General features: G+C 36.2%; 1 protein-coding gene across 1 annotated transcript; it reads right to left on the bottom strand.

The window, feature by feature from the left end:
• Positions 1-1006: 1006 nt before the first annotated feature.
• LOC147406451 (YbaK/aminoacyl-tRNA synthetase-associated domain-containing protein) lies at positions 1007-19894 on the bottom strand. The gene is made up of 12 exons (XM_086434493.1): positions 19768-19894; positions 19102-19161; positions 18968-19021; positions 18773-18833; positions 18520-18596; positions 9156-9205; positions 7383-7465; positions 4481-4551; positions 4235-4391; positions 2198-2349; positions 2020-2118; positions 1007-1369 (listed from the first exon to the last, which is right to left on the bottom strand). Exons 1-12 carry the CDS (start codon positions 19804-19806, stop codon positions 1289-1291), a joined length of 984 nt encoding a protein of 327 aa, XP_086290619.1. The 5' UTR covers positions 19807-19894; the 3' UTR covers positions 1007-1288.
• Between the last annotated feature and the right edge of the window lie 5870 nt (positions 19895-25764).

Here is a 25764-nt window from a genome sequence, read left to right as displayed (position 1 = left end):
TTGTTATGGTTCAAAAGCATTTTTAGCCTCAAAAAGTTTTTTACTCAATGACATTGAAAATAAAAATTTAGGCAGAGAACTTCTATTAGCAGCCTTCTTATAAATTTTCATTACAACTCACATAAAAGTAATCTTATTTTTTACCACTAGGGTCTGTTTGATAGCATGGAAATTTATTTCCATAGATTTTGAAAGCCATGGGTTTCTAAAAAAATACAAGAGATTTTTTTTTTAAGAGAGAGGAGTAGCATTTAAACTTTGATCAGTGCGGAATTTTGGGAGTAGATTTCATTTTCCCAATGATATAAGTGGGAAAATCAAATCCAGCCTTTAATGGATTTTTGGATGAAAGGCTGGATTTTTTACATGAGAGTGAAAATCCATTTTCCATGAAAAAGAAATCCAATCAAACACCCATTTTTCATGCCCATTCAAACATACCCATAGTGATAAAAGGCAAGAACTTTATCATTATCATTTGATGGCCTTTTTATAAATCTACCGGGGGCTTTGAAAAAATTTATGTAAAAAGATCATTGAAATTGAATTTTAAATTCCTACGATACCCTTACAATTTTGGTTTTAGATTAAAATAGGGGTGAAGATTGATAATATAGTTTAAATGACCACTTTCACTTGCAATAAATTTCTATTTATCCAAGAAAATGAAAGTTGAGCAATAACAATCCAATCTGATTAAATCAGATAACTTAGTCTTAGATCAAAGACTTGATCTAATAAAAATCATAGGATTGGATTGGATTGAAGCAACCACATCCTCATTTGACATGGTATTAAGGTATTTGATCCAACCCAGATTTGATTGGTTTTAGATCCACTCCAATCCCATCAGGTGCTGGCGAGGACGAGTATCTCGTATTTAGCCCAATTCTGCAATTGAACTTTAAAAAAACAAAAAAAACCGGATCGATCAAGCACAATGTTCTTTGATTTCAATCAAAAGATGGGACAGTAATTGAGAGATCACCTGAGGTTTTCATGAGCATTGGTCACAAATAAGTACCAAGTTATTCCATTTTCAAACAAATACTCAATAATAAATCTCATCCATAATAGAACATTTGTCCAATTAAAAATCTGACTAGGATGAAAATCTCAGAATGGGTTGCCTTCTATTGCCTGAACTACATAATCATTTTAAACACGGCTCAAATATTTCGAATGAGTGCTTCTCAAACCCATATTCGAATTGCAATTTCTTCAGATAATGAGATTTAGAATGAAGAGAAACAAAAAAAGGGGGGATCCGGTCTCTGATCAAAGCGGACTATGGCAGACATTTACGCACATATCCCGTTTGAGCACCAGAATGAAATCCTTGAGTGAAAGCCGTGTTCTTGAACATCATCTGCAACAAAGTACCCATTCAAAGCCATCAAACAAAAACCAATAGCTTGAACATGAATACAAACGAAGGGACGTAACCATGGCTTTTGTGAGGGGGCATATCATGTTGCCAAACCAACATTTTTAAGACACCAATTAAGTATATATAGACATATATATATATGTGTGTGTGTGTGTGTTATATACTCACTGCTAGACTCTCCAATATATATATATATATATAGAGTAGCGTTCCATGGCCAACAGTTTGGCAAACATTTTGGCAAACACATTTTTCAAAACATGGGTTAGAGGTCTTGGAATGGGCTGATTTTTGGTGAGGATGATCTCTATGGTGAGGAGATCATCATCACCAAAAATCAGCCCATTCCAAAACTTCTAACCTCATCAAAAATGGTTTACAAAAAATGGACGGTTCACGATTTTTCAACTTGTAAAATGGGGCTAGAAGTTTTGGAATGAGCTGATTTTTGGTGAGGATGATCTCCTCACCGTAGAGATCATCCTCACCAAAAATCAGCCCATTCCAAGACCTCTAACCCATGTTTTGAAAAAGTGTTTGCCAAAATGTTTGCCAAACTGTTGGCCACGGATAGGGACCTATATATATATATCTGTGTGTGTGTGTGTGTGTGTGTGTTTTATACTCACTGCTAGGCTCTCCAAATCCAAACTCAAATGTTTTCTGATACCATCAGACACCACAGTTCCAAGCTGGTCTCCGTGTTGTTGAATTGCATCTGATGTAATCTGTTAGATTAAGTTTGTCAGCATTAATGCTATAGTGTATATTGCAAACAATATAAAGTTAAAATCATATTCTACTCACCTCTGAGAGTACCAAAGCAGATGCTTTATGTACGATTTCATCAACAAATTTCCTAACATCAGCACCAGCACCAGCACCCAATGAGTGCGTGGAAGCTTGTGGCTTCTTCACACTTTGTGCTTGATTGGACTGCTTTACAACTTTTCCAACATCTATAAGAGAGAAGAAATCGGACCAAAGGAAGATGTTATTGAAAATGAAGTTAATAGAGAGATTTACATGGCAAAGTAGCAAACCATGAATGTTTTTTTTAGATTGAAATAAGTAGAGGCAAATCATAAAATCAGACTGAAATTATAATATTTGAATTTAGGAGCATGAAATAAACAGAAACAAAAGCTCTTAAAAAGGATTAAGTAAATAAAAATTTCCTTAAAACACTCTCACACAGAATTTCATGGGGTTCGGAGTATCGAGACCAATCAGACAATGGAACCAAGGAAATCCATGCATGTCCCAATTCATCTCTGTCCGAAAAATGAGAGGTTTGTGAGATGACCAAAACCACGCCTCATGAAGTAGGGGTCTTGAGTTCAGATCCCTCTCTTAGGGGCCACCCTCAAGGATTTATCCCAGAAATTACCTGGTGCGTGTGGGGGGAGGGGACTGCACGTGCCCCAAGGATTAGTCGGGTGATGTGCCTAAGAGGCCTGGATACCTCGGTTTAAACAAAAAAGTGCACAATTCTAATTTTAATGAATCATGCAATTTATTTATATACTTTTTCCAAATAGGATTATAGTTATATTGCGAGTGGTTCCCTTTGAAATTGAGTTGATATGTAATTTTTGAATTGTAAAGAAAAATATCTAAACACCCAGTCAACAATAAGGAAGATAAGGCACCAACTGAGGTTGATTCGGTCAGTAAAGGGGTCAATCAAGTGGATGAGAATGTAATAAGGATTTATCAGGACATGAAATGCGTTGAACTTGGGGATATTTGTCATTCCAGATCCAACTTTATGCATAAAGTCCTATAACTGGGCCTGAAATCAACTCAGATAAAAAATGACATCCATACCCAACCCATATCTACAAAGATGAACAGATCTGATCCAAAAGTTCAAGATAAGAATAGAACAGATCAGGAGCTACTAGAACCATTAAATTATTTATCAAAAAAAAAAATACAGTAGAACATGTCTCTTCAGAATTCTAAAACTGCATATTGAATGACTTGGGCGCAAGGGTTGGATTGAGCACAACTTTGGACAAGGCAGGTATTGAAGGACTTGGGGGATTGGATTCTAGAGCACATCTTAGACATAGTAATATCCTTGAGCTTTCGTTCTCTGAAAAGAAAGACGAGACGGTTGCTTTTTTCAGGTGATTATTTACAGAAAGGAGTTAGGTCTATTGTTTAAGAATACGAATGATATCAATCAAGGATTGGTCCCTGGTGTTCCAACTCCAGATGGTGAGCTAATATTGTTGATTGCAAGCAATTCTTATACATCTCAGGGACCCAGGACATAGAGTGAGTCGTGATTTGATCATGCAACCACTATATACAGAAATGTATGGCATGGAAGAGGATAGAAAAAGTGTAACGCAAAATTGGTCAAGTCCAAAGCCTTGGGAGATATCTGAATGAACACCAAATGAATATTTGTAGGGATGAGAAGGAAAGGCCGCACATGATGGGGTATTCTAATACTGTGGAAAAGAAGTGCATAAATATGGATATTGTATTGGTAGGTGGACACTCTATCTAGCCTCTCTCCTCTTCCAAGCCAGCCCCCCCCCCCCACACACACACAAACAAACCCACAGAGGTTGCTTGTGTGGAAGGCTTAAGCTTATCTAATCAACTATGATAGTTGATAGAAAGAAAAGCAGGCATTAAAACACAATTATGATGGTATTTCTTTTAATTACTTCATAGAAGTCAAATCAGTAACTGATAAGGTCAAAGGGTGAGCATCAAAAGAACAAGAATGCAAAATCTATGAGTGAAATACCCCTGCTTTGGTCTTCTTGAAACAAGAAGATTGTTGGCATAAAAACTGAATTATCAGCATTTTAATGGTTTTACCTGTAGCCACTTTTGTCTTGTTCTCCATAGGGACATGGTTTTCAGTTGGGAGTTTAACAGAAACAGCTTTTTCTGGTAAATCTGGCAAGACTGTCGAGCTAGATGGAACAAGAGCTGCAAGATCAGGTGGTTGATCTTTCCCGACAGATGGGTTAGCCTACCAAAGAGCAGAATCATTGTTATTCACAGTGTCCGTAAAAGAAAGAAACTAAGAAAATCACCATATTAGTTAAAGTACTAAATCACCTCCAAGTCTATATATGATGGGTCTTTTCCAATTGAAATCAGAAACTTGTCAAGGTCACTTGCACTGAGAGCTGAAAACAAATGCATGTACACTGTAAGTAGCGGTCTCAGTAGCTAAGCAAGATAACAATTCTACACTTCTGTTCCAATGCACAATAATATTTCGAAGAGCATAGACTTGAGATTATTAAAATAGAGAGAATTTTATAAATAAAACGAACAGAACCACTAACTGATTTTTTTTTTCTTTTTCTGTTTTTTTTTTTTTATGGTTCAGTTGGGACTTGAACTCACAACTTCAAAGATGCATTGCACTTTGTCAACCAATTCAGCAATGAGTCTAAAGCCCCTTTGAGGTCCATATCATTATATTTACATCAATATCACATTCGGAGAGTACATATCAATGTCTGAAACCGCAGTTGAGGCTCATCTCTAGCAAAGACTTCCTTAAAATGTCCGGTACCTTATTAGGTAAAAAAAGAGGCTCATGAGGATGCAGTCATCCAATGAGGCTTTGAACAAGGCCAACAGCACGTGTCATATGCATTTTTTAATGCCTGATGTCACAGGAGTGGGACCTTATGTACTTAAGTTGATGGAGCAATTTTTAGGTTGAAATATCTTTAAAGGTTCAATTTCCTCTAATTCCCCCCAACAGTTAGTTAAAAAGTAAAAGGTTATTTTAAATGAAATAATAGAAACAGAAACCCCTCTTTCTTTGTATAAAATGGATCAATGTCCTTTTCTAAATTTCCAAAATTAATCGGATTGTGCAATACACGGGCCTTTTACAAACAACTATCAGCAATCAGATTGTCCCAACTTTAAAACAAAAAATTCATTAAACAAACAACCCATCCCTAAATTACACCTAGACCAATGACAAATTATACAACAAAGCTTTTGTTTCTATTACTATAGCTTTAACTTCTCATTGACTTTTAAACTCTTTTGTTCCTCTTTTTTCTTTTTTGAATAGCTAAACTACTTCAAAAGGATAAAGCCTTCAAAGAAATATACATTTCCTAGAGAATGCTTTTTCTCTACATATATGAAACCATATCATCACATAAATATTGGGGTTAGACACAAATCGTTTTCACCTCTCATCGAATCATACCTTCCTTCACGGTATGCATCTTTATATCTTTCCTTTATAGCTTCATCCACATTTTTAGCCTTCCTCTCTCTTTTTCAAAGCCTTGTAAGTGCTCATTCTCAATGGTGCTTTTTCATTGATCTGCAGACATGCCCAAACCATCTCTATCAACTTTCTTTTACTATCTCCTATTGGCGTCATTCCTAGAGCCCCTCGAGTGTACACAATTCTGAATAAACCACCATCAATCCATCTCGACATATGTATCTCTGTAAAGCTAGTTTTATGGACATTGCCCAATATTTAGCTCCAGATAGAATAGTATTCATATGATAATGTATTTATTATCCTAAAAATAATATATAGTTGTGTTAGATGGTTGGTATATAAGGTTCCATGTGTTAGTATATCCCACATGTTGGGTCTAGTATTAAAATTAACCAGATTTCTGGTGAATTTCTTCGAATTATGACACGTCAAAATAAATATGGATTGATGAATTTTACTGGTCAAAACCACAAATTAAAAACAATTAGTTAAAAGAACACTTTCATCATCACCTTTTTTCAAATTTTGCTCAATTTTGAGAGTTAAATGACAGAAAAGTTCAGCGAAATATGCATTGGAAACTATGGCAACCCCGTAAGAATATGCTCTTCTACAAATTAGTTGTCAGCCTTAAGATTGCCTCAAAACAACAAAGCAAGCCTTTGGGGAATCTCAACTGCTTCGACGACCTGTTTAGGAAGGCCAAAGTGCCATTGACAAGCCAGAGATAGGATACCAGACCTCCTTCCTCTACTGCAAACCCCGACAAGGCACCAATGGACACGGCCTTAGATAATAACCATCCTAGGTCTTATGTTGCGTGGAATTTAGTACATTTGTTATAAATAATCCAAGTAATGGGAACCCATTACGCACATGTTTCACTGATGATTAAAAATGAAATCAAGTGAAAAATAATACAGTTTCTGTATATATAAAAAATAAAATAAATAGAAGACTTGCAGGTCATAAACCCACGTGGCTATAGTTTCCTCTGGTCTAATTTAAGCTGTTTATTTTTCTCTTAGCACTGAAATTACATTATTTTTACTAGTAAAACATGATTGCAAACTTTCTCTTAGTATGTGTATTAGATGCCTAGGTTGACATGCACCAAGTATTATTGCTTTTTTCCCTATCTTATTCCACATAGTTAGTTCCTGAATTATGATAAGTTAAGAGTGTCATTTTATGCTTATATTTATTATTTCATAAAACAATAATGCATATTTTCTAGTGGCAATTTTGTTTTGATTAAACCAATCTCATAATTTTCCCTTGTCCTTAAACACTAAAACAAAAAATATTTCAGCTCAATAATTGTTTTGTCAAAATCTTGGTTCATCCATGGTTCAAATTTCATGTCAATTCAGTGTTTTGGAGGAACATTAATGCCAATCACTGAATGTTTTGGAATGTTTCAATCGAGACAGTTCTGGTTTTTCTCCTGACCAAAACATTGCCTTGAAATGAGATTTTAAACCTTGGGTTCAACAATATAGCTCACTAACTTATATTTTATCTGTAAACTTGAATTGCACATCAAGACAATTCCTATAAAGGCAATGGCAGTTTATGCCAGTGATGTTCAACAATAAAAATACCAATCGCAAGGCTAGGAAAAACTCATTTGCTTAGAAGATACCTTGTTGAAAATATAAACCAGAAAGAATTTTCACAAATTATTAGAATGCCAACAGAGAATCCTAAGGTAAAACAAGATGCCGAATTTAGAGAAACCTCCTAACTTACAAATGGTTACATCATTTGAGAGTGGGTGGAAAAAGCAGCACTCCTGAGCTTTGAATCCGTGATCCAGCAATAGTGAAACATTTCTTCATTAAACATAGATAGAAATTTCATATAACAGAGTGTGTTAGCTAAATAAAAATATTACACTAAGTTAAAACAATTGCTATGGACTGTCAATCAATATAAGTTTTGGTCAATAAAACAAACCCTTTAAATCGATAAAGGTTTCAAGGGAAGCGGAAGACCAAAATTAATATCCACTGGTCCACTATAGAGGGAAAGGAGAAAACCAGGGTTGACTAAGAATAGCATTTCATGCTAAGTGTAGTACTTAGAAACTGGAATGTGTTTGGCAACAGCAAACAAAGTTCACAATTCCCCACAAAGTATACACAATGAGAATGAAAAAATGAAACAAAAAAAGCTTATGCATCATTCGAAGAAAGCTAAAATCCCGATTACTTACAATACATGATCAACGAAGCATTCAATAACGAGGTTATGCCACTTACTTTCAATAATTTGAACAGACAACATTTCAGAAGAAAATTTTAAAAATAAAATAACAAGGGAAAACCTAGGATAAAAACATAAAATAATGAGTAGAGACATACAAATGCCACTTCTTGAATGGTTAACTGTGATGGTACTAAAACTCTTTGGGTGGACCCGTCTCAATATTGTGAGAGAAGAAGCAGAAAAAAACATAAACCAGTAGTTTTAGGACACTCCTATGCCAAACAAGTCTGGAGATTGATTTTGCACCTGTCGGCATGCATAAGGAAACCAATTCGGGACTGAGACAGAAACGCACGAATCTAGGACAACTTTTCTGGGTCGGTCACTATCATGTTCAGGTGGAACACAACTGAAGAAGATTCAAAAATGAGTACAAAGCTCAAGACATGATACCCAAAATGAAAATCAACTGGAAATCCAAAATCTCATCCAAGGTTTCCCTTTTTTCCCTATTTGGGCAGACACTTCGCATTGCATAGCCATAAAATCCAGAGGCATAATTCAGTAGAGAACGGTTTTATAGTTTCATGGGATAGCTTGATAGAGAGACATAGGAGAATGTTTGAAGGAAAGGGTATGTTGATTCAAGGCGTCATACTCACTATCAAAGCTTTAACTTGTCTTATGGTCCAAGTTTTTCGAAGAAGCGGTTTTTTTCTTTTAGCATATGGCTTTTAGATGGGATCTAGTGTTTCACACAGATACTTGTATCTGTTTCTTTTGGTCTTTGTTCATTGTCTAGTAGGTTCGTCTCTTGACCATCCTGACAAAATCAGGGCTCAGATATAATTCAAAATGAGAAAATTTTGGGGAAATTTATTTGGCGCAGTCAGGAAAAAAATAAATAAAACATATATTATTAACCATGAAAAATATAGAATGCATCTTCATGAACAAGTCTGGATTAATCACCCATTGAAAGAGTCGCGATCATGACTTCTAAAAAAAAGTGTAATTTTGTCACTATGCACTCGAACACTTCTGAGTGTTCCTTTTTATTCTTTAAAATTTAGAGATTTACAAAAGAAATTGTTTTATATATCTTTCATGAATAAGAAATTGTTTCATTAAATTATATATATATAATTTAATGACCATCAAAAGAAAGGAAGACAAGAAAACCAATGCACTATAACGGGAAAAAAATCCCTTACGAAAGAGAAATTGTTATTATGTCACGACCTGAAGATCAAACGACATAAATGCAACTTACGTAATGAACACTGACCATTGAAATTAAGAGTCAACACATACCGTGCAGATTCATTGATCAGAGAAAATGGTGTAACACATCCCAGCGGCACCTTGAAAAGCAATAATGCAACTTGACAAAGTCAGAAGACATAATGTATATCACAATAAAAACAATTAACCTCGTAATAGGATAACATTATTCTTATAAAATAAAATTAAAAATTGGATAACAAAACACCCAGTAGAGTGTACGACATTGTTTGCAATAAATCATTAAATTAAAATGAACTACAGAATGTGCTTCTTGGTGGGTCAATTACACAATTGTCCACTGGCATGGCCAGATTATCAAGTCGAGAAAGATCTCTGCTGCTACAATCAACCAAAATATAAAAGTTCTTTGGTATGCTTCTTCCTCAGTGTGCTGTGACAAGTAAAGAGCACCCAAATTACATAAAACCGTTTGCTTATTTAACAATGTAGTCACACCAACCTGGACAGCCGATATGGTACTGCTTACAAGGATTACTACCTACACAATTCACTGAATAAGGCCATAGATGAAATCACGATGCAACAAATTGACAAGCTGCTTTACAATGATGATGAAAAAAGAACCTTATTAACAGAAATCATGAGAAACCAACTGCCAAATATCACAGCATCCCCTAAAATTTAACAATTACTTCATGCTAAAAAATTTTAGAGTTAGGTGCAGAGAGAACACTAAAAGAATAGTGTGGAAAGCAAACTATTTATTAAAAGGTGAGAAGTTTACTCTGATAAAGAGTGTGTTGGCTAGCATTCCAATTTACTTCTTTTCTATCTTTCAAATTCCCAAGAATATTGAGGCTAGGCTTGATAAGCTAGCAAGGGAGTTTTGGTGGGATGGCAAAAATGATTCCAAGGAAATTTCATTTGGTTAGGCAAACCAAATAAGCTTGGTGGTCTTGGTATTAGAAGACCAAAGTTCACAAATATAACCTTGTAGTGGAAGTGATAGTGGGGGTTATGGAGGCTCATTATTCAAGAGAAGTATGGGGCTGATAGTTTGGGTTGGGAAAATGTAGCTGTTAGGTCCTCTTATGGGTGCAACATTTGGATAAGGATTTTTCGAAAGTGTTTCTGCAGTTTCATAAATGGATCATCTCTTTCAAAGTGAGAGCGGCAATATGTTAAGTTTTTTGGAGGATTGCTAGTGCGGGTCATCTCCTCTCAAGGACCAATTCCTGATCCTTTATGCTATTTTTTCAAAGAAATTGCTCCCAACTTGGGATCATGGATTCAAAAAGAAAAAAAACTTCAACGATTGAGAGATTGAGCCTTTGTTTGATTTGTTTGGTAAAATATCAATCTGCTCAATGGAAGATGTAGCATTTGATCGTCTAGAATATCGAGGTGGGTCTTCTCATCAAGTAGGCGACTTTTGATAGATTTTGATTGTTGTTTATCTCATGGTTAGGGATGCCATGAGTGTCAATAGGTGTTCCTTATGTAAATGCGATGGGGAGTTTGTTGATCACCTTCTCGTGCATTGCAATTTCTCTAGGGTTATTTGGTCTCACTTCCTATCGTTATTTCAAATCTCTTGCCTATTCCCTAAATCTATTCCTACAATTTCAATGTTGAATATCCTCAAGTTTTGGGGGTAGGAAGGAGATTTTGTGGAGTTTTTTTAACACCATTTGTTGTTTGTTAGCGCTTATGAAAGAAGAGAAACGAGCGTGTTTTTCAGGAAAGAAAACTTCATCTTTGATGTTATTGTAGCAGTTTTAGGCCTAATGTTTTTCTGGTGTAAGCTCTTTATTGAGTTCAAGGGGGTTTCCTTCAAGGAATTCTTATTTACATAGTAGAATAAATTCTAATAGGGGAAGGGATTTTTGTAAATTGGTAAGGGTTGTGGTCTTAGTCTTTTCTTTCTTTTGTATTTCCGTCTTCTCGAGAAATTCTCTTTTCTTTCTTTTTTCGTTTAAAGAAAGTTTACAAATAAGAAAAGAAAAAGAAATCCACTAAAGTGCGAGTGGGACCTTGATGGTCAACATCAACCATATGTTTTACAATGCAACAGTTTTAATTATTTTATGTCATGAGCATTGGTTGACGTTTCAAAGAGATTATTGATATTGGACATTGTATGAACTCTATTTCTCAACAATGAAAGAAAAAAGAGGAGTTGTACAACTATCAATGACCCCTTCTTCCACTTCCATGCTTATTTGATTGTACGATGTGTGGAGTATCGTTCCCACGTCCTAAGTTCAAACCCCCTTGAATCCACCTTTACCTTGCTAACCACTAACTCTTTACCTATCAAATATTTTATATACATATATATAACAATTGAAATTAAGAGAAAAAGATTAAATTCATTAATTAGCCCTAATCAGGCTTAAAAGGTATTACATAATCATAAGAGAGGAAAAGACTAAAAAGGACATATATAAACTTATTCTAACACTCCCCCTCAAGTTGGTGCGTGAATGTAAACAACACCCAACTTGGACAGAACACCTTCAAAGGTAATTTTACTAACAACTTTAGTAAGAACATCAGCAAGTTGTTGAGATGTAGGAACAAAGGGAGTACAAATTTGTCCAGAAATAATATTTTCTCTAATAAAATAACGATCAACTTCGATATGCTTCGTTCTGTTATGTTGAGATGGATTTGTTGCTATGTTAATAGCTGACTTGTTATCATAATATAGTAAGAAAGGGACTGGCACAGGAAGACACAAGTCAGCTAATAAGATCTTGAGCCACAACAACTCACACACTCCAAGTGCCATAGCTCTGTACTCAGACTCAGCACTCGACCGAGAAACCACATCCTGCTTCTTACTGCGCCAAGTTACCAAGTTACCACCAACTTTAGTACAGTACCCAGAAGTAGAACGTCTATCAGTCACTGAACCAGCATAGTCTGCATCTGTCCATGCCTCAACACGCAAATGACCATGATTACTGAACAAAATACCTCGACCAGAACATCCCTTCAGATATCTAAGAATACGATAGACTGCAGTAAGATGAGATGTTCGAGGCGAGTGCATAAACTGACTTACAACACTAACAGCATAAGCAATATCTGAACGAGTCATAGACAAATAAATCAATTTTCCCACAAGTCGCTGATACTGCCCAATATTCGACACACACTCCCCCTCAGAATCAGCCAACCTGTGATTCTGCTCAATAGGAGTATCAACGGGACGAGAACCAATCTGACCGGAGTCAATGAGTAAATCAAGGACATACTTTCGCTGAGAAACAAATATACTAGATTGGGACAGCGCCACCTCAATACCCAGAAAATAGCGAAGATGCCCAAGATCCTTAATCTCAAATTGACGGCCTAAGTAAGTTTTGAACTCAGTAATACCAGCCATATCATCTCCAGTAAGAACAATATCATCAACATAAACAATCAGAACAACAATTTTTCCGTGGGAGTGACGCAAGAAAAGGGTGTGATCAGCAGAGCTCTGATGGAAGCCAAACTGATACATGGCCTTAGTAAAACGCTCAGACCATGCACGGGGAGACTGCTTCAAACCATAAAGAGAACGGCGAAGACTACAGACATGTGTAGGAGAGGCAGATGTAAGAAACCCAGGAGATTGGACCATATAAACCTCTTCCTGAAGATCACCATTGAGAAACGCATTCTTGACATCTAACTGATAGAGAGGCCAACCTTTGATAACGACAACAGAAAGAAGAACGCGAATGGTGGTCATTTTGGCAACCGGAGCAAATGTCTCCTGATAATCAATTCCATAAGTCTGAGCATAACCTTTGACCACCAGACGAGCCTTATACCTAGCAATAGAACCGTCTGGATTATGCTTAAGTGTGAAAACCCAACGACATCCCACAGCTTTCCTTCCAGGCGAGAGAGGAACAAGTTCCCAAGTCTGAGTCTTTTCAAGAGCATTCAACTCATCAATCATAGCTGCTCGCCACTCAGGATGAGCAATAGCATTTGCAACAGTAGTAGGAAGAGAAACAGCAGAGACAGAGGCAAGAAAACTCCGATAGGAGGGTGAAAGTGCAGAATCAGATACATAATTAGAAATAGGATAAGTACAAGTGTGCTTACCCTTACGAGTGATAATAGGACGATCATCACAGGGAACAGAAGGTAACGGATCTGAAGGCAAAGAGGCGAGCTGGTCTAGCGTAGAAGTGATGGTAGTATCGCGTGGACGCCAAGTAAACCTGCAGAGGAGGAGGTGACACACTTACAGGGGGTGGAGAGAAGGGTACAGGTAAGGGAAGAGGAAAGGGAACAGGAAAGGTATAATCCGGGGAATCGAGAGGAAACCACTCAGACTGAGTGCCAACTAACCCAGAGTAGTATGAGATGTGCTCAAAGAAGGAAACATCCTGAGAAATGAAACGCCGTCGAGAAGGAGGATGGTAACACCGGTAACCTTTCTGGGTAGATGAATAACCCAAAAAGATACATTTCATAGCCTTGGGGTCAAGTTTAGTACGAGTTTGGTCAAGAATTTGAACAAAACACACACACCCAAACACACGTGGAGAAAGGGGAAACAGGGGACGATCCTGATCGAACTGAGAAAGAGGCGTGGCAAACTGAAGAACGCGGGAGGGGGTGCAATTAATAAGGTAAACAGCAGTAAGAACAGCATCGACCCAATAAGATTGTGGCACGTTCATACCAATAGAAATGGCCCGAGCTAACTCTAAAATATGACGATTTTTTCTTTCTGAACGATCATTCTGCTAAGGGGTCTTAACATTAGACATTTGATGCTCAATACCAGACTCTAGACAAAGTTTTAAGACCTCGCTATAGGTATACTCAGTACCATGATCAGAACGAAAAGTCTTGACAGTACGACCAAACTGAGTATGAACCATAGCAAGAAATTGCTTAAAGATTCCACAAACTTCACTCTTGTATTTCATAAGATAGACCCAAGTGGTACGACTATGGTCATCAATGAATAAGACAAAGTAACGAAAACCAAGAGTGGATGGGACTGGGGAAGGACCCCACACATCAGAATGAATTAGGTCAAATATAGCAGGTGCAACAGTATTCATACTAACAGGATAGGAAGAACGCACATGTTTACCTAATTGGCAAGTTTCACAAGAAAAATCAAGCAAATTGTTATTATTAAATAAAACAGGGAACATGTGTTTCAAATATCCAAAAGAAATATGACCTAAACGTAAGTGCCAACGCATTACAAGAGCCTTATTAGATTGACTACTACAACTAATCTGAGAAACAGAATGGGTGCTAGGTAAATTAGGTACGTCCAAGAGATATAATTCATTTTCTTCACGTCCAGTGCCAATCGTCCTCTTCGACTCCAGATCCTGAAAGATACAATGAGAGGGATAAAAAATTACACTGCAATTCAAGGTTTTAGTAATACTACTAACAGATATAAGATTAATAGTGAGTTGAGGAACATGCAGTGCATTAGTCAAGGATAAAGAAGATGTAATAAGAAAATGACCTTGACCAGCTATAAAGGACAAAGAACCATCAGCAAGGCGAACCTTGCGATGACTAGAACAAACACTATAAGTTTTGAATAGGGATGACGTACCAGTCATGTTATCGGAGGCACCAGAATCAATGATCCATGGTGAGGAAGTGGTGGAAATACTGTGTACAGATGCAAAAGTACCTGAGTGAGTGAATGTAGAGACCGGCTGAGATGAAGTCTCCATCTGATTGAAGAATTTCCTGAACTTGTCAAACTCAGCCTGGGATAAAGATACCAAATCTGATGAGGATGTATTAGCTGAAGGAGGTGGTGAATCAGTAGTCGACTGAGAAATTACATGAGCTGAAGATCGTTGAGACTGTTGTCGTTGCTGATTAGGACGACCATGAAGTGCATAACATCGAGCCTTCACATGACCTAACTTTCCACAATGATCACACTTATGTCGTTGACGGGTAGACATAGTCCCACTGGGATTTTGTGGAGACGATAGGCGAGCAAGCATAACGGAATGATCTCCCGAAGAATGAGGTATGACAGTTGCGCGACGACTCTCATCAGTCAAGACATAAGAATATGCGGTCTGTAAAGACGGAAACGGATCCATACCCAACAAATGAACTCTCGCATACTCAAACTCATCCCGAAGACCAGCTAAAAACTGAAAAACCCGATTCTTATCCAAAATCGACGAATATAACGTCTCGTCAAAAGAGTCCTTCTAGGCATAAGATAAGGAATAAAAAGACAACTCTTCCCACCAAGCACGTAACTGTGATATATAGGTGGTAACTGAAGAGTCTCCTTGTGAAAGACAAGAAATCTCACGCTCCAAGTTGAAAATCCTAACATTGTTCTGACGTTGCGAGTAAATGCTCTTTGCGGAATCCCATATCTGTTTTGCTGTCGAGGAAAACATAAAACCAGCTGCAATGTGTGGTTGCATAGAAGTAACCAGCCATGAACGGACCATAGAATCATTAGCAAACCAATGGGAGTAGGAGTTGTCAGTCTGTGAAGGTTGTTTGTCCGCCTTCGTGAGGTAACCGATCTTCCCTTTTCCACCAATGAACATTTCAACTGATCGTGCCCAGAGGAGATAATTAGGACCATCTAATTTCACTGTAGTAATCTGAATGCCTGGAAAATCAGTTGAGTGAGAAAGCGGACCGCTCAATCCATTACTATTACCAGTGATCGAGGACGAGGATGTCTCAGAAGCCATCGAATAATCCGAATACTATGGTTGGAAACGAGTTCACGTACGATGAGGACACAACTCCCTAGGATAAAGTGATCGCAACACCCGTGAAAAAATAATTAAACACTGCTGTGGGTTATCCGAGCAGTCAATCTCGCAAGTGTAGAGTCTCTAGCAGTAATATTGCTGGTAGAACAGTCCCAAATAACATCTTGCTGTAATCACAGACCTCCATAGATGTTCAAAACAACTGCCGCCATCCTCATATGACCCTGATGATGATCGAATCAGCCAAGAACAGTCACCTGCTGTGATTTAGGAGCCCAGATGGCCACCCAAAAGTGTCGCACGAACTGAAACAGCCTTATAACAGCAATCTGTTGTTTCGTACAGGACAGGGAGGTCACCTACTATGATTTAGAAACCCAGATGGCCACCCACAAGTGTCGCACGAACTAGAGCAGCCACCTACTGGTGTCACCTGCTCAGAATCATCAACCTGCTGTGATCGCAGGGCTCAAACAGCCACTTACCAACGTCGTATGAGGCAGACTTTGATCGCAAGAGTTGAAAGAGGCTGTTTTCAGAGTCGCAAGACTTGAAGACATCCACTTTGGGTGTCGCAAGGCTTAAACAAAGCCACTAAAGGCATCGTAATCCTCAAACAGCACTACTGCTGTGAACACAGCCTGATCGCAGGCTCTGAATGGGTGTGAACTTCCTATCGCATGATGCAATAGGGTTTTATAGTGGCTGAGAACCCCCGTAGGGGTGATACGAATTGTAGACGAGTGTGTGTGTTGTTTTAACGAAGATTAGTCACTGGTTTGTCGCAGAAGTGGAAGATCGATGGAGGTAGAGAGAGAGAGGCTCTGATACCAAATTGAAATTAAGAGAAAAATATTAAATTCATTAATTAGCCCTAATCAGGCTTAAAAGGTATTACATAATCATAAGAGAGGAAAAGACTAAAAAGGACATATATAAACTTATTCTAACAATAACTAAATAACCATCAAAGGAAGGGGAAAGGAAAACTTTTCTTTTCCCAATAACTTAAGGTGAAACACACTATGACTTTGTACACATAACCAATTCATCATTCAGTTTGAAGCATTGAAGTCGTACACTATTTATTGGTAAGTATATAAAAAAAGATTCATTCACAAGATCACTACTCATACATCAAGCTTTTAACAGCATTGAATAATTTTTAAAACCTAAGTGAAAAATATTCAAAATGAAAAAAATTACCAACTATAGAAGTAAAAACACAGTACACGTGACAACTCAATGATCCCCATGATGGATCAAATGACAAGAAAGGCACTCTCTCCTGGAAAAGGTTTAGGTCTCGAAAGTTCGGCAAGAGTATGGAACCCCTCTCTTAGGACGCATGAAAGGAACAAATCACCTCTCTCTTAGCTGAAAATGAAGGCATGACCTAGAATCAAGGTAACAAGAACCTTAAAAGAAATAGAGAGGATGGGTAGAAAGAATTCCCAACACTTTTAACATACATACGAAGAAATTGCAATGGGTCCCTCGAAAAGTGGGGTCATTACACAAAGAGATCAATGCTCAAACACTATCAGTGAAAGGACACTAAGAAAGGTGGTGATGGGTGACAATTATGCAAATAGTTGTCGACCAAATCATAATCCCAAAACAACTATAAAAAAGGGGCTAGTGAAAACTGTAGAGTTTAGTCCCACATCGGACACTCGTTGCCTTGTCTTTCTCCTTATAAACACTTGGGCCTCTCCACTTATTGCTAATTGGTTTTGAGTTGGACTCCCAAATTTATCATGGTATCAGAGCATGCTTTTCTCTCCTCTACGTCACCCAGTTCATATCTCCACATGCTTTGACCTAAGTCTGGCCCACACGTGTGGGGGCATGTTCAGTTTAGTCCCACATCAGACACTGATTGCCTTGTCTCTCTCTTTATAAGCTCACGGGCCTCTGCACTCATTGCCAATTGGTTTTGAGTTTGATCCCCAAATTTATCAAAAACTTTACATACACAAGTTTTCTCACCACACCAATCCAATTAATATACCAAATGGAAACTTGACTAGGGTGTCAGAGTGCAATTTGCAAGTACCCTCCTGAAATTAAGGCGGATGGGGAAGAAGGCCTGAAACACCCCTATCTTGTACCACACATCTCAACGTGGGGGAGAGGATTTTTACCCCGACACCAAATACGGCTTCAAGTCTTGAACGTTTATGATAGCACTATCCCTCAATGCAATGCCCCTAAGAAATTAAATTGAGGTAGCAGAAGATAAATCATTTACAGATCTCTTTATCCTTTGCATTCAAATTATGGACATAACGATAAGAGTGCTTTCAAATGATGTAAATAAGATTTGCCTAAAATATCTTTCTAGCATTGGGTATTTGAACTTTGAAGAAATGGATTGTGTTAGTCTTTATATGATTATATTACTCACGAAAAAAGCTTTTAAGGAAGTTAATAATTTTGCAAGACTCGTGCATCATAAAATATTAAAGACAATGAAACTAATCAAATATAAAATCAAAACATTTAAATGGAAATATCCTTTTGAAAAGGAGTGCTTTCATATGGCAAGAGCAAAGTAACCTTAGGCCTCATATTTTAAAATTTTGTGCTTGGGTTAAGGACTAAAGCTAAAAAAATAGAATTAGATGATTGTGTAACAGTGAATACCATCAGAACTTCTAGCAAAGGGATATGCCCACCTGAAGTATCTCTTGCAAGGCTTCTTCAGGAGCCATTCTCAAACCTCCTTTTCCCAAACCAAGCCGCTGAGACAAAACTGCTCAGCTTCAAAGCCACAAAGAACACTACCGTGAACATCCAAGATATTTCAAAACAAAATATAGAGCTAATTTGATTAAATAACTCATATTTAAAAATCCTAATGATACCAACAAATACCCACATAACTTAATAATAAACCCTAACAAACCAAATGAGAAGGAGATAATATACCTTTCAAATCTACATTGGTACCTGCCAAAGCAGAAACAACGTAGAACCTATGTTTCTTGTCCTAAAATCACAAGCAGGTCGATGTATTAATCAATGGTTTTATAAAAAATTTAAAAAATTTAGAATTAATCTCAAAATAAAATGGAAGTAAATTGTATCATATTTGCACTTAAAAATAAAAATAAAAAATCTCACCTTCAAGAATAAATTTTTACTCAAACCACCGCCGAGATGCCCAATGTACTTTGCCTGATGGGGTGTGAAAGTTGATTCGCATCATATACCTTGAAAGAAAAAAATAAATAAATAAACAAAAATATGCTACTCACCTGAGCTTCAACCGTGAGCACGACAGGATGATCATAGCGGACAAAGTTAATTTGAAGTTCCTAGATACAACACAATTTGTACATCAGTTTCAATGCATCAAGGCTATCTCTTTAAGACCACTTAGCGATCACCAATGGTTCTAATATTCAACTTAATTCGTATTTATTTCATTTAAATCATTTCAAAACTTTAAGACCTTGAACCAAAAATAAAAGAACAGTGAAGATTCAACTACAATTCAATGAATTAATCCAACAATTCCAACTTGATTCTTAATATTGCAGTACAATGACCAAAAAAATATATAAAAATTGCCAAAAATGAGTAGGGTTGCATGAAGTATGAACATGATTTGGATATTTGGGGCGAATTACCAAAGAATACGAAAATATTCCTATTTATTTTTAGTTTTATCACCCATAACATCTATTTTTAAGTCAGATTAATTGTATTTTGTGCATATTCGGTGGATATATAAAGGATTGAAGAATCCATTAATGCATCATTTATTTTTTAAATAATGAAAATTTTAGGTTTTTCAAAGTCAATTTGGGTGGTCAGATCAACTAAAGGAGATCTCATCAACCAAGGGTTAGAGTTAGAAAGAACAATAGGATCAAAATCAACTACAATCTATAAACATGTCTTAAAAGGGAGAGAAGAACCTGTAAGTGCTTAAGTAATTGGTCCTTCGAATGCCCCATCACTGCCTCTCTCTCTCTCTCTCTCTCTCTCTGCAACTCTTTCCAAGAATTTGAGATGGAGAACTTTCTACACTTTATAACAAGGGTGAGTGGGGGGGTACACTTGGTCCGGTTCAAACCAAGAACCGAACCATTAGTTTTGGGACTGGTTTTATTCGGTTTGGACCAAGTTCTAAATAGGGCTGCAAGTTGGGCAAGCTGGCCCGAACTCAACCCAATTGATGGGTGAGCCTGGGTTGAGTTATGTGGAAAATGAGTTGAGTCTAGGTTGGAATATCTCAACCCTATACTAATATACAAATATTTTTATAGTAATTATGTTTTTTTTTTTTTTTTACTTTTTTATTCATCTTATTATTATGGCTTGTGGACAATTAGATATTATTAATATGGGCTTTGATTAAGTATGATTTGTCTAAATATTCTCTCAATGATGGATTTGGAGGTTGTAAGTGATTTTAATTACTAGTAAATTTATTTTTGATGATGTATTTTTTTCTAAGATATAAAATTTATTTATTGATTAAAATGAAATTAGGGATATTCAACAAGTCAACCCATCCAAGCCGCCCAAAATTACCTAACTCGAACTCAACTTGATTTTAGAATATCAAGCTTAGGTTGAGCCCTAGTTAGTGAGTTTAGACTCAATGAGTTGAGCTTGGATTTGCCCTTCATCTTGCTCAAGTTGCAATCCTACTTTTAAATCTCGTCTGAGATCGAGACCACTCGTCTGATTCCTCTTAATATCGTCCACCAACAAGACGGATAGATAAATCATCCCAATTGTAAGATTTAAAATGCGCCGTATTTTATTTGAAATCTGAGTGATCCGAATTTAACGAGTTTGGTTCCTTCAAGTATACTTGAATTAAAAAGTATACCAGATATGGGTAGATATCCCTTGACTCAAGTCAGATACATATCCATCCCAACATCCACCTCGATCCGAATGATATGCTACTTTATAAGTTATATTTTTCTTTAACCAATAGGTGTTAGGTATAGTGGTCACCTTTTAACCATATCTTTAGTAATTTTCCTTGAAATAACTTTGAATGGTTTGACTTATGCAACCTAAATCAATTTATTTGATCAAGTCAGATCCACGTACAGGTATTATTGAAAGCAAAATGGTTTGGATGTGACTTTAACTAGTAAGCTCAGATTTGGATCGAGATATGGATCCAAATATAAAAAAATTGAACAAGGCTACTTGATCTCGTTCATAGACCATGGTTTTAAATCTCGTCTGAGATCGAAATGACTTGCTCAAGTTATCTCGGGCTCGCTCAGCAATGATACAGATTTATATAGTGTCTTAATATTCACATAATCTCACTAGATAAACAAGATGTCTTAGACGATATTTTGAAAATCATGATGAGTCAGCAAAACTCAATTGAGTCAACTGGGATTTTGTAGAATTTGATTAAAATAATTATTTTTTTGGAATTTAAATATTTATTATATAAATAAAACATGATTTTGTGACTAAACATTCCCTAATCTATCTTATTTTATTACAAAATTATAATTATTTTAATTTAAATATATGTAAATCAATCAATATAAATCAAGTTTAATGGATTGTCTCATCTGAGACAAGTTGAATCATCCAAGACAACTCGGCATCGTCCTTGAATGAGACGAGACGCCAAAACGAATTTTAAAACCATGGTTTGAAACAAGTTGCTACTCAGTTCTAATTTAGAAAATGTAGAATCGATCAATATGATTCTCAACCCTTATAAATAAATAAATATAAATTAATTTATTACAAACGAGAAGAGCATTAGATTATTATTTTTGTTTGTTAATATTGTGCTTATTGCTTAGGAGCTAAGATATAAATTTACGACTTATTAAATAAATATTTCATGTTTATTATTTTTTTATTAAAATAAATCTTGCTTCCAAGCAGGTTTATAAAGTATTGGGAACCCATTTGGTTTGGTTTAGTTCTATGGGAAATTTGGCTTGGTTCTAGTTTTTGTTTCAATTTCAATTTGACCCCAAACCGAACCAAATTGCACCCCAAATTTTATCCCAAGAAAGGCCTTAATTTCAATTTTCAACTCCCCCTTCCAAACATACCAAAGTTCACTAATATAGCTACATGGAACTGTTAAATTTGGGATGTGGGGCCATTGAGTAAACCATTCAATGTCAAAAGCACATTAGATGGACATAATAATTAAATGGAGGAATAAGATTTGATTAGCCAACCCCAAATCTTCAGGATAATATTTTTTACACGATGATGATGTTTAACTAAAGTTTGGCACTTCGGCTCGGCATTGCATATACTTGGCCCTAAGACAAGCTCAGGTGGACACTTATTTTGAGTATTTTTTTTGTCCTCCATCTCCTTCATTGGAGTTCCACAAAACTCCAAAGATGAAAAACATCATATCTAGGCACATCATGGAATCACCAATTTGCCTATTTGTGTGTGTGTGTGTGTGTGTGTGTGTGTGGTGCAATTGATGCTTAAAGAGTTCATGGATCACTGGCCCAAAATGTGAGACAATTGACAGAATAAGGACTGCCTCTTATGGAGATCATGGCATAAAAAAGGACAAACTGGCCATGTTTCTGATGCTCCTTGGCATTCAAGCCACCCATGGAAACGTTATGACCACAAAAGGTTTATAAGAGGCAACAATATAAGAGCAATAATCTATTTATTATATATAATTAATGTTGTGAATGATCTAAATGTACACTTTGATTGTCGAAAATATTACCCATGTACATGAATCTATTATATATAAAGGCTTGGGCTCATAGATTTTTGTGATAAATGATGATCTTCATGTTATGAATGATCTATTGTACAATTAAATTCGATTGTCCAAAATATTATCCATATGCACAGCCCAAGCTGAAATACAAATAGTCCCATATTGTGAATGATCTAATATTTAAGATATTATACTCTATGTCCATGTAACATCCGATCATGTTTTAAGGTGTCACATGGATGTCGGTCCATATAGGTGGATGCTCCTTCAGTCCATATAACCAACGTAGCAAACTAGACTATTTGTAAACTTGGAACCAACTAAATTTTAATTAGAACTTTTATTTACATATGACATAATTTTTTATTTCTAAAACCATTAGTCATCATGCTTACCCTTTTGTGTTATATTTACAAATAAGTGAAATTCACTTAGGGTATGTTTGATTGCACATGAAAAATAGGGTGAAAAATTATATTTTTCATGTGTTTGATTGAATTTTTCCATGAAAATTCAATTTTCACCCCAATCAAAAAATCCACTAAAACATAGATTTCACTTTCCTGTCCATATGGGTGGGAAGGTGAAATCTATGTAAATTTTTCTTCCCAAAATATCTTCTTCTTATTTCCCACCACTACTACCACACTCAACCTCACCGTCATTGATGTTGTCACCTTCTCTCTCTCTTCTTCTTCTTCTTCCTCCTCCCTCACCTCTGTCGCCACCACCCCCCCCCCCCCCCGTCTTCCCCTCTTCTTTCTTTTTATCTTCTTCCTCACTTACCTCCGTCAATATCACCACCATTGCCACATCCTCCCCCCTATTTCTTTCTCCTCATCTTCTTCTTCGTCCTCTTCCTCTTTTTCCTCTTATTTTTTTCAAAGTAGTGTTAAACAATGGATTAAACTTTTCCATCATTTTCATTTTTCCATGGAATTTGATTTTCCACACAATCAAACATACTTTTATTGTAATTGAGGGGAATTTTTTATCTTCGAAATATAAATAATAATTTAGTAATGTTGGATGTAGGGCTGCAACTCGGGTGGATTGGGCCGTGTTGAGAATCGACCAACATCCAACCCAAACTTGACAAACACCAACCCGTGCCTGGGCCTAACCCAGCCTTGGCCATGAAATGCTTAACCCGAACCCAACCCAAGTCAGGTTGATTCATTCCTAATTAATACTAGATAATTTAGCATTGATAAGGGTTTATACGAAGATAAGTGGCATGTAAAAAAGAATGCTGATAATATGACGCAATTTTGGTGCACGCCATTGATGCTAACTGATGTGTTTGCTCACAACCTAACAAACGTTTGACATGTGGTGCGAATGAAATCAACAATATAGAAAGTTTCTCTCTCTTGCTTGCTGTCCGCATTTTTTATTTTTAAATTTCAAATCTTTGAGCCCACATTGATTATCACATGTACAATCCAACAACACAGAGCCTTCTAGATTTCATGAAAATATTCATATTAAAAAAAAAAAAAATTTCAAGCTTGATCCAAGTTGTTGAAAATGGACAGCCAACGAGCACCCAAATTTAAAAATAAAATTTCGACGAAAAATAACTATTTTTTTTAAAGTTCATATAATTTTGTCCTCTACAACTTATGATTTTTTAACTCGTCCAAGACTGAGACGTATCGCCTGAGTTAACTCGATATCAAAGTTGAATAAGACCAACTCACGAAATACTTTCAGACGACCGCGTATCGTGAGATAAGTGAGTCGTCTCGAATAATATTTTTCAATATCTCGGGCGATACAAACAAGACAATGCAGAAAATGATTAACTCACTAGTTAAACGGGATATATCGGATGAGATTTTCAAAATCTCATCCGAGTTAACCGAGACAAACGAGTTAAAGCCTCAACCCTCTATTCTTTCACCCCCAAATCGATTTCTAGATTTTTTTTAGATTTTTTAAATGGTTAAAAACCATTGTCTCAATGTCGAACGAGATGACACGTATTGTTCGAGTCAACTCGGTATTGAAGCTGAATGAGACGAGACGTGATACTGAGTTTAAAAACCATGCTACAACTCCAATTGCATCAGATCATGTTTTTGAATTTTACAAAATGATCATATTAGAAATCTTTCTTTTTTTTTTCACCAGAGGTAGGAGAGAGAAAATGGCGTTATGCAAAAAATGCGTTATATTATCAAAATTCTGTAAAAAAAATCTTAAATTTTACAATTATTTGTCCTAAAAATGTGTTTCAAAATTTTATATAGATAAAATTATAGATAAATTTAAAGCAGAAGATGAAGATGATTAAGTAAAATAATTATCTTTATTTAATATTAATCGCAATTTCCAAAAAAATACAATTTAAATTTGTAATATAATCATTGTATGACAATATGAAATTACACTTAAATAAAAACATTAATAATAAAATAATTATTTCTTTAATGATGAAAACAATCTCACATTAGTTGTGATAGATGATATACGATAAACAAAGGCAAGCATATTGACATATGAATTGGGCGTGTGAAAGAAACTAAAATATAAAAAATATTTTTAAATTATACTTATATTATATTTGGGTTCGGACAAATAGGGTTGCCCGATACCTATGTCCAGACCCAACCCGATTTGAGTCAAGTATTTTTGTTGTTGCCAGAATCAGAGGCCGAACCGAAGCTAACTATGGCCAAACCTGATCTTCGGTCAAGTTCAACGTAGCAGGTTTGGGTTTGGGTTTGGCATTGGCTCGGATATTATTATTATTATTATTTGTAATTTATATTCAATAGGGTGCAAATGAAGGGTAATCTTGTTATTTAAAAATAAATGGTCTTATAAAGGGAGAACCGAACAGAGTTGAAAAATAAAAGTTTGCTGAGAGTTTCTCAACCTTAGGGGAGAAAATGTAAATGATACTTAGATTTGATGTCTGTGTTTTAAACTACTTGTAAGTAATATATAGTTTTATATTATGGAGTTATCTCCGATTCTCCATTACTTTACTCTTTATGTACAGAATTACTTTGGTGATTTGGGCCCTTGTGTGGTCATGAACGCTGTAGGGCTGATGGTGTCATCTGGGCTTAAGTCCATGATGAAAAATGCTCTGAAGCAATAATGGATACGAATCGACGATGCCCTTATTTGGGTCATATAGATTGTCACATTGGCCCAAACAACATTTCAATCCTTTTTTTATTCAGGTTTATGATTTAGA

Source organism: Akebia trifoliata, chromosome 3 (genome assembly GCF_017979445.1).
Source record: "Akebia trifoliata isolate Shusen 1 chromosome 3, ASM1797944v1, whole genome shotgun sequence".
Classification (NCBI taxonomy): domain Eukaryota; kingdom Viridiplantae; phylum Streptophyta; class Magnoliopsida; order Ranunculales; family Lardizabalaceae; genus Akebia; species Akebia trifoliata.
The sequence above is the reverse complement of the archived record's forward strand: the minus strand, read 5'-3'. Positions and strand labels throughout refer to the sequence as shown.